The 14,538-nt window shown below is 33.1% G+C and overlaps 1 protein-coding gene across 4 annotated transcripts; it reads left to right on the forward strand.

Moving 5' to 3' along the window:
* Nucleotides 1-3,785: 3,785 nt before the first annotated feature.
* On the forward strand, nt 3,786-14,106 carry LOC112523147 (probable WRKY transcription factor 57). Of its 4 annotated transcripts, none has more exons than XR_003070243.1 (5): nt 3,786-4,277; nt 6,288-6,431; nt 9,071-9,465; nt 13,706-13,780; nt 13,874-14,106. XR_003070243.1 is itself a non-coding variant. In XM_025132623.1 (4 exons), the coding sequence occupies exons 1-3, from the start codon at nt 3,898-3,900 to the stop codon at nt 9,456-9,458; spliced, it is 912 nt and encodes a 303-aa protein (XP_024988391.1). In that variant the 5' UTR covers nt 3,786-3,897; the 3' UTR covers nt 9,459-9,465; nt 13,717-13,866. The 4 variants fall into 4 exon arrangements, 1 of the variants encoding a protein (XP_024988391.1); XR_003070242.1 differs by having other exon boundaries at nt 13,717-13,780; XR_003070244.1 differs by having other exon boundaries at nt 13,717-13,780; nt 13,890-14,106.
* The last annotated feature ends 432 nt before the right edge of the window (nt 14,107-14,538 follow it).

Consider the following 14,538-nt stretch of genomic DNA (forward strand, 5'->3'; position numbering starts at 1 on the left):
ATTTGACATTCTTTTAATCAATATATTATATTTCTTTCATTTTTTTTATCATCTTATTTATATTAGTTAATATATTATATTATTAGAGATTTGTTTGAATTATATCTTGAAATACTATAATTGATTAATTTTTCAAGACGACATTTTTTTAGTCATTTTACATTCTTATCATCTAGTTTTGTCGAACATGATTTGTTCATCAGCTAGTTTGCCAAATATAACCTTACTTTTATGAAGTTAAAATTACATTGAACTGTATCAGTGAATTACAACTATCAATTGATGTTTATTTTTATAAATTGTCGGTTAATATAGTGAATTTTGTAAATAACTTTATAGGATCCAATTAATAAAGGGATGAACATGATACAATACAGTGTTTGTTTTCTATATCTCGTGTGTCAATGAACCTATTATTTGCACAAATATTTTATATTTATATACCTTGTACAAACTAAATTTACTTGGTATCAGTTTTTTTGGTTGATATATGTTTGTAATAATTCTATATCAACATTAAAAATTTTATTGGTACAGTTAATAAGGATGTTAACTGATGTTGTACATAATTGACACTTTTAAGATTAGTTGTTGAAATTACAAATTTCTTGATTCATGTAACGAACACTGACACGTGATTGTGCTAAAATGTGAATTTTAGATGACGATTTTGAATTTTTGATCATCGCCATCAAACAAAATAAATGAAAGATGAAGTTCGTTATATTTATTGAGTTTTGTGTTTTTATACTAGAAAAAGCAATTTAATTGATTTAATTAAATTAAAAAGTAATTAATTTTAAATTCTAAATATACGATTTTTGTAATTATAGTAAAACCAATACGAAAGAATATATTGATCATTTGGGTAAAAAGTTGATTATTGGCATCCCAATCGGCCCCACATAGAATCGTCTCTAAAGACATCAGTGTGAAGGGACATTTTTTGACTTAGTCGGTAGTTGAGATTAATGAAGGACCTAAGTAGGGATGTTTATGGGTTGTGTTGATCGGGTTGAAGACATTTGAACAACCCAACCCAACGTTTGCGGTTTGAAAAATCTTAACTCAATCCAACCCGAACCGTACGGGTTGGTCGGGTTGATACTTTGATACATCAAAATGTTCTTCTAACCTTGAATATGTTATTTCTCTACTCAAAGTTTATTTTTCATCATCAACCATTTGATACAACTTATCAATATTTCTTACATATATTCCATTCAGTTAATTTTCTCAATTTACATATATATATTCACAGTTACTGAACATATATACGACTGTGTTATATAGAGATGCAAATAGATTGAAAATATGTGTATATGAAGAAGCGTACATGATAATGCAATCGCCTAATGTATATATTAATAGAAATTTAACAATCATAATAAATCCAAGAAAAAGCCTAATTCGTTCACCTATGAATAGTCAGCTAAAATGATACCAGGGTTCATCAGGTTGGGTTGGGTTCAAAAGATAGTAACCCAGTATCAACCCGATACTTACGGTTTGAAAATTTTACAACTCAGTTAGACATCGAGTTGTTTCGGATTAAATTATTTCGCGTTAAGTTAGATTAGATTGATTAAATTGGTCGGATTTTTAAACACCTCTGAACCTAAGATCAAACCTAAGACTTATTATTTATTTGAACAAATTCGTCCCACCTAATTATCATGGTACATGATGGATTCTTACTTTTGAATTTTGCTATTATTGGGTTGTTTAATTTATGTATATTTCATATTATTATAATGCTCTGTGTTTTTCTTACATTATCGTCTTTGATAATAATAAATTATTAAAAAGGTCAAATAAAATTGTAAAATAAGCATATTTTAAATATGATGATTAAATATCAAATAATTATATTATGTTCTATTAAAAGTAAAGATAATTAAATAATCTTATACTTATTTTTAAAATATTAATTTTTTAATGAACTTATATATTTTAAATATAATTACTTTAATTTTAGGGGATGTTTTAGGAACTAAAAATCATCATATTCATTTATATTATTGATAACATCTTCGGTCATCAAAATCAAATGTTGGTAAGTGTTTGTACCCACTACCCAGTAATCATTTATTAGGTAAGATGTTGTTTGGTAGTTGCTGAATGATTTGATGCAGAATGATTAAGAGTTTCTCATGATATAGTGCAAAATGAAATATAATTATTTGGTAATTATTTACAACGAAATTAGAGTGCTGAATGGTTAAGAGATACTCATGATACAAAATCATTCAGAGGGTTTTAGAACTATTAAGAGACATGTTTTTTTGACAAACAAGATTCACCTCTTAACGATTCAAAAACTATCTTTTAATGAAACTATTAAGAATATTCTCTTCATTTATCATGTAAAATTCTCAGTTCTTATTATGTCTCTAACTGAGTAAAATTATTGATCTTTTGTCATATCCACTTGATATCAGATAAAAGTTTGATAAATGACGCATAAACAATTAAATATTAAATTTATTTTTTGTCAAAACATAAATATTAATTAATATAATTGTGAATAATTTCGTTAGCCCAGTGTTTTTTCCTAATTGGTATTGATTTGATTTAATTTAGGGTGGCTAAATGTTTGATTCGGACTTAAAACGGTTGAAAATAACATTATCCACTCTCAATAGTGGGGTATTATTTTGAGTTCCTTGCAATTTGTGAGGTTCATAAGATCCAATTCAGACTATAAAAAAAATTAGTTGAAAAATAAAATTTAATCTAAAGTAAAAATTCTCACTATCTCCACTTTTTTGTCTCGTTTCTCATATTTTTATCTCTTATCTCTTCATAAAAGATGCAAACACACATAATTGAATATACAAACACCATATGAATATCATGTGAACCTTGTAAATAAATTATGAACACACCAGTAAAAGAATTCTTATGATTATTTATATTGTGTTCATTATATGTTCATTTTATGTGCATATTTAATTACGTATGTTACAAAAATAGGAGAGAAGGGAGTAGGCATGGCAACAGGGCGGGTTTTAATAATCCCCGGCCCCGATCCCCTACGGCTACGAGGATTAACATCTCATCCCCAGTCAAACCCTAACAATCCACGGTCAAACCCCATGAAGAATATCCGTTAGTTTGATTCTACCGGAGATTCCCGACTCCGACCCCGGTTTGAGTAACATTCCCTAGCCCTGATCCCGGTTTGAGTTTACCAAGGATCTTCGGACTCGTTTTAGCGAGGAATCGTTGTCCCCGTTCGGATCGGGTAAACCGGGTTTCCCACCGGATCGGGATAAATGACCATCCCTCTAAAAAAGAGAGAAAGAAATATATGTATATATATTTTTTAGAAAATACATTAATTATATTTTTAAATAATAATTTTAATTGTTATGACTAATTTTAGAATTATCAAGTGTCTATTTCTTCCCAACATCCCCGCGAGTGATTTACACTCAAATTTACGCGCGTGGTAATTAATTAACAAACAACCTTTCTTCCTTCTTTCTCATCGGTTCTTCTCCGTACTATTTAATTGTTGACGCCGATTTTTTAATATTATCGTTTACCTGTTCCTTCTTCTCCAAAGCTTTCATTAGAAGCAAAATATATATATATATATACATATATATGTGTATATATATATATGTATATATATTGTATATAATAATCCAAAAATGGAAATTATATCAAAAATATATTAAAGAAAAAACCAATCAATCGTCGACAGGAAAACCTCAACAGAATTTTACGCGTTCTCTCTCTCTCTCTCTCTCTCTCTCTCTCTCTCTCTCTCTCACACACTCTTTCTCTCCCTCCTTATTCGTAAAACCTAAAACCCTAGACAGAGCTTTTTCTCTCTCTCACGCTATAAACTCGTTCGATTTCTCTCTATTCTGCACCGGGAGTTGGTATATGGATGATAAGGATAAGGTTGATCCAGTCGCCGGCGGATTCACCTCCGACAATACGTGGACCTTCCAAGGCGATTACAGCTTTTTCGGAAACGATGCTAGAGAAAGTAGCGTATTGAATGAGTTCGGATGGAACTTCCAGCCTCCGCCATCGGTGTTTGATCGGATCGATTCTGACGTCGTCGGTAGCTCCGTGTCTTTGCCGGAGGTAAGCGTAGGTGTTATCGCTAGTGAAGTTCAGGCTGGATCTATTGATGAGGCAGGGGATGTATCGATCTCAAATCCGTTGGTTTCCACAAGTTCGTCAGAGGATCGAATGGAGTCTTCTACGGCTTCAGGTGACGCCGCCTTCGGTGGTAAACCTCCATCGTCGGAGAGAGCGTGAGTTAGTAGTAGTAGATGCAGAAACGGCAGCAGTAGCAGTATTACTTTTTTATCACGTGTTTCTAAATGCTTGATTAACTCGGATTCTCATAGCATAATTAACAATGCTTTCTCAAATACAAAAACCAAAATTCACTAGGATTTTTATTTTACAGTGCACAATCGGTTTTAGTATTTGTTTATCATGATGAATTTTGAGGATGAATTTTCTGGAAAAAAAAGGAAAAACGTATAAATTTATTTATTTTAAAGAATAATTTGTAATCCATTTCCTCGTATTTTATTTCTAGAAAGCTCCAAGTTGTTAACAAAAGCTGCTCACGCAAGTTGCGATGGCATTTCTGTAAATTACGTGCAGTACTAGGGTTATTTTCACCGGTCCCTAGCTAGAGAGCATCAACACCGCCGTTATTGCGGTGGCGTGTTGGTTCTTGTCTACCTTTCCACATAAAATGACGACAGTGAGTGGTAGGATGAACCCTCCCCGGATGGATGTGAACCATCTTATTTTACTATAAACGTTAGCATCTGTATGCTGCTTGTTGAATACGCATACAAATGTATACATACATATATACCTACGTAGATACACACATAAATACACACACACACGTGTGTGTGTGTGTATATATATATATATATAATATGTATATGTATGTCTGTTTGTATGTATAGTATACTAATATGTATCCTGTCATGCTTAGTATATGAAGGATATATGCAGCTTTTTCTAAAATAACTAATATATATATACACACACGTGTGTGTGTGTGTATATATATATATATATAATATGTATATGTATGTCTGTTTGTATGTATAGTATACTAATATGTATCCTGTCATGTTTAGTATATGAAGGATATATGCAGCTTTTTCTAAAATAAGTAAATTATCATTGTCTGTATTTCAGGAACATGTAAATCGTTAGACACTCATATTTTGCTTTTTGACATTGCACATGTGGTTCCGTAAAAATTGCACAAAAGTTACGAAACATAATGCATCTAATCAAAGTATTTGTTGTCATACATCAACCAATTTTGCATTTATGGCCCCTAATAAATGATATCCTATAACCGTTATAGATTAAACATTACTTACTGACGTGCTGCAGTAAGAATTAATCATAGATCCGATTTTTGTTTCAGTCATAAATCCTTGCATCAGAATTTTTTGGTTTAACTTGATTCTTGCAATAAATGTAGTTTTGTTCTCCATTTTTGTTGGATTTTTGTTGTGTATCCGATTCTTTCACGAATACAGTTTTTTCTGTTAAAAGAATTGTTATAAATGGAAAGTTCACTGTGCTGTCTTTGCACCTGTGTGTGAAAGTGATCTCCAAATCCTTTTAGTCTTATTTAATTAATTTGCATTAGGTTAATAAGATACATACACTATTGTTATTGTATTAATTTCTAATAAATGAGTTTTAAATTTCAGAAATGGTCATTCAATGCATTCTCTCCACATGCAACAACCTTTTGACTTGATGACCTTTCTCCTATCTGTGTATGCCTGTATGGGATAACATTCATAATTAGAAATTCCTCTCTTTTTGGTAAACAGTAGTCAGGACCTAGTCGCTGCGACCCCTTATAGTAAACGATTATATCAAGTGTTTTATAAGGCAAATCAAGAAACTAGAAATGGGAACTACTGATGCACTTATCCACCCTCTTGATTTCAAGGACAAATGCCCCTAAAATATATGTTATCATTTGTAGTGCTTTCCGTGATTAATTTTCTCTTGTTTACCCAAAAAGTTTGGTTTTCTTGGGTTATGATTTATCTACACAATTTCCCCTCAAAATAAGGTTTGCATATACCCATCAAGATCATGGATAGTAGATTTGTTGTATATATATATATATATATATATATATGGATAGTTGCAGTTAATTTAATTGAAGTTAATTATTTGAATCTAATATGTTCAACTTTAATTTTTTGTGGTTTTAATTCAATATCTACTTACTGATAAAAGTTGGTTGAAATTATTTTCAGGGGCAAGGCTAAAAAGAAGGGACCCAAAAGGATCCGTCAGCCACGTTTTGCATTCATGACCAAGAGTGAAATTGATCATCTTGAAGATGGTTACAGATGGAGAAAATATGGGCAGAAAGCTGTAAAAAATAGCCCTTTTCCTAGGTTGTATTTCAAATCTCTCTCTTATATAACACATACTACAATCATATATATATATATATATATATATATGATTATAGCGCTTTGATCAATTAATCCATTGGCTTTTATAGGCTCCTTTCTAGCGCTTGGATGCAGAAAATTAATAGTGTTTTTCTACCGTCCTACACTATTAATTTTCTGCATCCAATCGCTAGAAAGGCGCCTATAAAAGCCAATGGATTAATTGATCAAAGGGATCATAATCTCAGTTTTATGCACAATCCCCTCTACAGATCATGTCAGAATTAAATTTTACTATCAATGATTCAACCTGTTAGCTGTACACCCCCCTCCTTTGCAAAAGTGTATTTATGCTATTAGCAGATATAAGAAAATTCAACTGAACTTGAATATAACATGTACATGCATGATATGACTATTCCAGAAGATTTAAATGCAATTGGCTAAATGTCCATCTAAAAAAGGATCCAACCCTAGAGCACAAAAGACATCAATATTACACATGTGGGCTTCTATATAAAACTGAACTTGCAAGAGCTAAGCTAGATGCTAAGGCCACAGCAGATTCCATGGTTGTCTTCATACATGCCATTGATAATGTTGAGAAGACTTAGCTTCAATTGACCAATAGAAGGCCTCCATGTTAATTTTCTAACATATTTCAGTTTGATCGAATATGAGATTGCTGTTTTATAACCTGTTCCAGATGGTGCATGGGTCTAGGATCTTCTAGAAAATGCGTGGTATTGGCATGCCTTTCCTTCATTCCAAGAATGCTGCATCAAGTCCATAATTTCTAGAGGATCGTTCATTTAAAATCACCATATCCTTTAAGTCTATAGTCACCTATGTGACCAATTGTAATATGACTGTGAGAGTCCCACTTCGGTGAGACTTGGACAAATTCTCCTCTATATATGTTGGAACCTCCCTTAGCTCCTTAAGGGCTCTTTTGGTTTCACATATTCCCACATGGACATCCCGGACATCTTTACCCAGGACTCGACACTCTAGGACATGTTTGGCCGCCTAACCTCTCTCGTCACTCTGGTAATGTTTGGTACGCAAACATGATTGGACAGGACTAGACGAGACATGAAGATGGTGGATTGTGATGGTGGCAATGGTCCACAATGGTGAAGGTAGTTGTGGTCGATGTAGTGGTGGTGGCAATGGACGGTGGTGGTCGGTATCAACGGTGGTTGTGGAGGTGTTGGAGGAGGTTGTTCTAGTAGAAGAGGAGTTGGAGGTTGGCAACCGTTAGTGGTGGTGGCAATGGATGGTGGTGGTCGGTCGCCGATAGTGGTAGATATGGACGGTGGTGGTTAGTGGTTGTGAAGGGTTTGAGGATGTTGTTGTAGTGGAAGAAGAGGTGGAGGTGGCCAACGGTGGCTACGAGTGATCGCAGATGGTGGTGGCGGCCACGAGTAACGGTGATGACCATTTAAACATATATCACATTAAAATTATATGTCAAACTAGGGTAGATTAGTAATATTTTAGTTTTTGTCTCATTATTGTCTAATCTTGTTCCACCTATTTTGGTGGAACAAGAACAAATCTCTTTTGTCTCATGTTGTCCCAGTTCTTGTCCTTGTCTAATGTCGTGCCAAACGTGGGACAGTGAATTCTTGTTCTGTCTCATACTGCGCCAAACGTGGGACAATGAATTTTGTTCGGTCCTGTCATGTTCCATCCCATGTACCAAACGTAGCTTCTGTGACATCTTCCCCCATCTAGCCTCAATTGAGGGGGAGGGGGGTTAGAGTCCTACATCGGCTAGAGTTGGACAAATTATCCTCTATATATGTTGGAACTTTCATGAAGGCTTGTTAGAGCTAATCTATTATGTGTCTAAACAAAGAGCATCAATATATAACCGGATTAGAAGCATAGTAATCTAAGGTAGCATGTTCAAATATCCTTATGAAGGATCTAGTTCGCATTACAGATTAAATCTAAAAGAACTCGTATGCCTTTGCCAAAATAGAATGGCAATAATTTTGAGTCATGATATTTTATGGTAAATACTTAAAGAAGCTCGGATTTTTTAGATATTTGGTTGCATTCATGATGTCTTTTTTTTCTGTCAACCATATGGCTATGCTTTAAGGCAACTTTTTAGTTAGTGCAACTTATATATAAACTTGGGGGTGGTTATTAGGTTGATTTTTCATTAAGTCCCGTATGAATAAAACTGTGTGTGGATTAATATATCTATATGGATTAGTTTATTTCTATAGATTGAGAATGTTTTTGTTTGAGAGGGTTTCTTTCATAAATGAGTGCATTTTGTAATTGGGAAGGGTATGTTCAACTAAAAGTTTGGTTTTCTGCATAAAGCTCTCATAAAAGTTTACTGAACAACTCACTTTCTATATAATTACAAGTCACTACCAAACAATTATGTATAATTGATCGAATAAACTGTGAGTTTCATTAAGCTGCTAAGAAACACACCCTAAGTATTCATGCATATATGGGGGTGGTGTGGAAAGAATGAGAAGAACCACCATATAGAGAAGAAACACAAATTCCGTGCAAGAACTAATCTTTGAAGTGCATTGCCCCAAAGGTATTTTGTCCTTTCCTCATGTTTTCTAAATCTAGTCCCATTTTTTCACGATGCTTTTGATCAGGAGCTATTACCGCTGCACAAATAGCAAATGCACGGTGAAGAAAAGAGTTGAGCGATCATCGGAAGATCCTACAATTGTAATTACGACATATGAAGGCCAGCACTGTCATCACACTGTAGGGTTCCCAAGAGGACTCATAAATCATCATGAAGCAGTCTATGCAAGACAATTGCCCCCTTCTTCAGCCCTACAGCCTGCCAACTATTCTAGAGCTCAATTCCCTAGTGAAATGCATGCCGTTGTTACCTCACAATCACGGCCACAATTAGTATCAAGTGAATCAGGAGATCATATGTCCCATAGACTACCTCAGTCATCCTCTCAAGGGTCTCAGGTGGGTCAAGGGTTGCTTGGTGATATTGTTCCTCCCAGAATGCGCAATCAATGATGTAAAGGTATGTACATCCTTCATAAACTTGCCATTTACATTGGAGATGCTAGTTAATTTTGTTCTTTTTTATATTCTATCTTTTGTTTTTTTGTGTTTTTGAAATATATAATATTTATATACAGCAAATGCAACAAATAAACTCACAAACTCTCGTCACTTTTGATCAGGTTTGAACTCTTACCTCTAAGAGGCCAAATGCTATTTGGTTAAGCTTTTGTTTATATAACATTTCTTGGTAATCTTTGGGTACTCAAGAAATAGTAATGTCTCGTGGCGTGGTATAAAACCTTGGGGGAATAAAGGAAAATACAAAATGGCAGCAAATAGACTATTTAGGGTTTCTGGTTGCACAACCGTGTGTGTATATATATACATACATATATAGACGAAGGATCGTAAGAGAATAGGAGTTAATATGAGAAATGTTAGAAGAAATTTAGACCTTGATCATTTTTAATTTCAAAACAACCTATAAATTGTGCTCTAGAGTGTATCTCATTAGTATTGATTTACTGGTTCTCTTTAATTAAGATTGATCCAAGGGTGAAGATTCCTTCTTACCGTTATTACCTTTCATTCTCACTGGGACTCAACCCTATATATATTATATTAATCACATATGAAAATACATTTGTTAATTAAGGAAGCTCATAATATTTAGCCAATTCACTCATGCTAATCAAAATAGTCTTTCTCCCTTCCCATTGAAGCTTAGAGATTGTTTACTACTTATCGTTTCTTATGAGGCGCTTACCCTGTTAGAGATGTTATTGTTTACCAAACTCCTCTTATCATTCCATGATGTTGACTGAGATGTGGACCCTTTAAACTAAAGGAAGGACTCTTACTCATAGAGTGAATAGTGTGACACAAATCGCATTCTTACTCGGTTATCAGTTACCCAATTTATTTCGGTAGAAACCCCTTTTAATAGATTAATTCTCTTTTGACTTGTGAAATATATAGTTTTGTATTTTTGAAGTAGCACATATTGACACATGTTTATTAATTTGGCTAGTGGCGCATCATTAAGAATTGATTGCACACAGAATCTCTCCCTAAGCATTTCATACCGGCCCATACCAAAAAGATAGTGTCGAGGGGGGTGTACTTCTGGTAGATGCACCTTTTTACAAGCAAGCCAAAATGAATGGTCCTTATAGTCGACTAGTTGTACACAAGTGGTATTGGAAAGCCAACAGATATATGGTCCATATGTGGTCCTCCAGAACTTGATTTGTAATCATTATACATTATATCATTCATGTATTAGACCACATTATCAGATCTGCTATCCAAAATCTTTATGAGAATGTGATTAACAGCTCCCTAACAAATTTATTCACTTCCATTCTTTCTCCACCCTTCATTAATTTTTCACCTATTCATATATAAGATTCTTCACGTTTGGGGAATATAAATTAAGCAATGATAGATACTTGCCTTTATTTTTAATTAACACACACACACACACATATATATATATATATATATATATATATAGGGTTATGTTCAGGATAACCGCAAAAAAAAATGAAAAATAGAGGAAAACTCTCGTCCATTCATCTGTACGATATGCACATATGAATATAAGTAATTTGTGAGTAATATATAAGTAATTTATCTGACACACGTGCATATAAACCAGAAAACATCTGCAATTACTTGCATGCACATATGCATGCTAGATGAAAGGTGATCAATGTTTTCCTCAGTTTTTTATTTTTTAATGTTTTTTTTTTCGTGAAACACTCTCTCTCCCCCTCTCCCTACGTCTCTCTCTCTCTCTTCTTTTACAAACCCATTAAATTCATACATACAAAACATAATTATGTGTCCCCTTCTTCTACAAACCCATTAACTTCGTACATACAAACCAAAATTATGTGTGCAATTAATCAGCCTCTCATGCTCAATTTGCTTCGGTTTGGAACGTTATTTAACATAGATATAGTCATATAATCATCAAAACCCAATCTGTTTAATTTTCTTGGTCTTAATAGTATTGCATTAATGTTATTTCAATAACTTTTCTCCCAATCGGGTGCACTTGTCAGGAGCTTAATTCGATGGATACAACTTCTTATTTATACACTTGTCAGGGTTGAGTTCGTGTGAGACCAATATGTTTTCATGAGACCCGTGAGACTATATTTTTACACTTGAAACTTTACAGCAAAACATTTGGAATGTAAAAAACTCTGAACCTTCACAGGGGGGAAAAAAACTGTGAAGTTTACCTTCACAGTGTTTTACTGTGAAGTTTTAAATGTAAAAAAGTTGTCTCACGGATGTTATGAAAATAGATTGGTCTCACATGATCGCAAGTGTGTATGTGTGTGTATATATATATATATTTTTTGATGTTCCTTTTTCTGGAAAGAGAACCAATTCTATATTTGATGCCTTATAATTAAATCCTCCAGAAAGCATGCAGGTCATGCTAGCTAGCTTTGAGTCAGAAAGATCATATATTTAGAACAAAATCATGAAAGTTCATTATAAAAGCTCATTTTAGAAGGCTACTTTTCCATCCCTTGTTTGCTACCGCAGCTTTTTATGTCACTCGTGCACTTAAAAGACGTAAAGCTACTACCTCACTTTAATTATCTTTCATCATCTATGTATTATAGCTTGATCTATAGTCATAAATCTGGTTATGCTTATTAAATGTTAGATAAGTACTTATCTGGTCATTTTATTTTATCAAATAAACATGACAATAATTTAGAATTTTACCTGATAAAATTGATGATAAAAGACCAAAAGTCTCATCTTGTAAGTGAGAGTAACAACTCTCATCAAGTTATAACGTTACTTTTTGGTGCATGAATCATATGACCAATAAATTTTGGTAGGTTGAAATATATTTGAAAATATATAACATTACTTTTTAGTTTTATTTAAACCTTGGGAAAAATATGAAATCAATCAAAATGTCAAATTACAACTAATACTTAACAAACGAAACAATTAATATTTTGTAAGGCATGCATTAACTTTCGCATATCCTATTATGTGTGCGAGATATTCTATTATTAGGGTTGGCAACCTTGTATAATATAATTAAAAACATGACGTAATGCAAGAATCATGTTTACTTTATTAGAAAAGTTTCTAGAATAATTGATTATGTTAAAGACAGAAAATTGTGTTCAACTAAATTATGGTTTGTTCATCGAGACACATGATAGTTTACTGATCATTAGAGGTAGACCTGCGTGAGAGCGTATCATAGTGACTAGTGCAACTATAATCTCCGATTATGGTGAGAGAAAAAATTACATTTTTAAAGAATATATGACCGTTATTTTTTGTTGTGACCCCATATTTCTTAAACTAACCTCATGACAAAAGTTTTATATGGTTGAGATGGTTTAAATCGCCGTATTTCGGTTTATGTCTTGAGACGGCGCGGTTTCGAATCCCACCTATAATGAATTTCCATTCTTTTCACCTTTTAATTTTCAGTTTCTATACATTTTATGAAAGAAAATGGAAGAGAGGGAGAAGCATCGAACCAATGACCTTCCTTTGCAAAAGAAAGCAACAACCAACTAATCTAACATGATATAGTGTATATTTTCTATAGCTTTGACATTTATGGTCTAATTATACCACCGTTTAAAAAGAAAAAAAAATGATCATAGTTGAATTATGTGTAGCAAAGCGTAAAATAGTTGGTTCGAATTAAAGTACTTGCACGAAGTAGGCTTCTGGTATTTTAGTTAATGACATTTGCTTATTAGTCAAATTTTTAAAACATTATTTCATACAACTAAAGTAGATAAATGTTATCAACCAAAATCAAGATGATAAAAAGATGATTTTGAATTAAACTTCACAAAAATATAAGATGGTATTTGTATTTATAAACATCTCAGAAATGAAAACAATTGAATTAATTGTAGTGTGAATAAAACTAGGGATAATGCTTTGTAGGCTATAAAACTAGTCATTTGACATATGCCTAACCATGTTTTAATCTACATTTATTGGACTGAGGTGCCTTGTTTGACATTATATTCATAAATTACATGTACTTAAAAAGTTATGATGTGATTTCTTGATGTATTTATATCTTATTGCGATAGTACGAAGAATTTTTTATATAAGATATATCGATGCCAATAGCTTATATATATATATATTTATTTATTATCGAATTGTACCACTTTTTTTTTGTAATTTATTAAATATGACTTATTTATAATCATTAATTTTAATTTTAGTATTTTTGCAAGTTGATCCACAGGCTGCAACCTTTTTATTGTATCAACAAAATGAGAATACGGAACCAAAATTCACGGGATTACAAGGTATTCAGATATATAGGATGGCCTACATTATGACGAAGCTCAAGATTTGATCATTACATGCCACAAATTAAAAGGGTATTTTTGTAATTACAGAAGTTGGTGGTTGCAGGAGGCACTCATAGTTATCCCACCAAGACACCTGAAAACCTTTGATGAAGATGCACTCACTCAAATGATTTCATAGGTGAGTCCACTAAATTGCTTCCATCTCTTTGTAGTTTGTACCATGGCTGATCCTTGATCACATTTGAGATCATTAAATCTCAAAGACTTCTGTATGTATATGTTGTATCTATATTACATTATTTAGTTTATCATCAATATTATACAACTAAATTAGAACATGTGAGAAACTAGAATAAATGAAACTCTCATATTATTTTCCAAAAGAGTCATTAAGGAGAGAATGGAAGTTCCAACTTCCTACATATATAAGAAATAAATGGTTCAAGTCTAGCCGATGTAGGGCTCTAATGAATCCCCTTCAAAGGAGGCTATATGAACATTGGTTATCCCAAAGTGTTGAGAGATGGCTAGTCAGAGTGTCGTGTCTCTAGACTGCAAACATTGGCTCCAATATTATGTGAAAATATGTGGCCCCCAATTAAGTCTAACCGATGTGGGTTCCTAACACGTCTCCTTCAACGGTGGCTAGTGCTTACTAGGTCACTTTACATCATTGGAAATGTTACCCAGTAAGTTAAACGTTTACCCGATAAGTGTATATTGTGTTACTTTTCATTATTGGATGAATATGA

This window comes from Cynara cardunculus (genome assembly GCF_001531365.2).
Source record: "Cynara cardunculus var. scolymus isolate 2C chromosome LG 12, CcrdV1, whole genome shotgun sequence".
In the NCBI taxonomy this organism is placed as follows: Eukaryota; Viridiplantae; Streptophyta; class Magnoliopsida; order Asterales; family Asteraceae; genus Cynara; species Cynara cardunculus.

Bases quoted from the DNA above. Each gene is read 5' to 3' on its own strand.
- LOC112523147 (XM_025132623.1), top strand. From the start codon at position 3,898: ATGGATGATAAGGATAAGGTTGATCCAGTCGCCGGCGGATTCACCTCC. The intron at 4,278-6,287 runs GTGAGTTAGTAG...AATTATTTTCAG, and splicing joins CCTCCATCGTCGGAGAGAGC to GGGCAAGGCTAAAAAGAAGG. The intron at 6,432-9,070 runs GTTGTATTTCAA...GCTTTTGATCAG, and splicing joins AAAAATAGCCCTTTTCCTAG to GAGCTATTACCGCTGCACAA.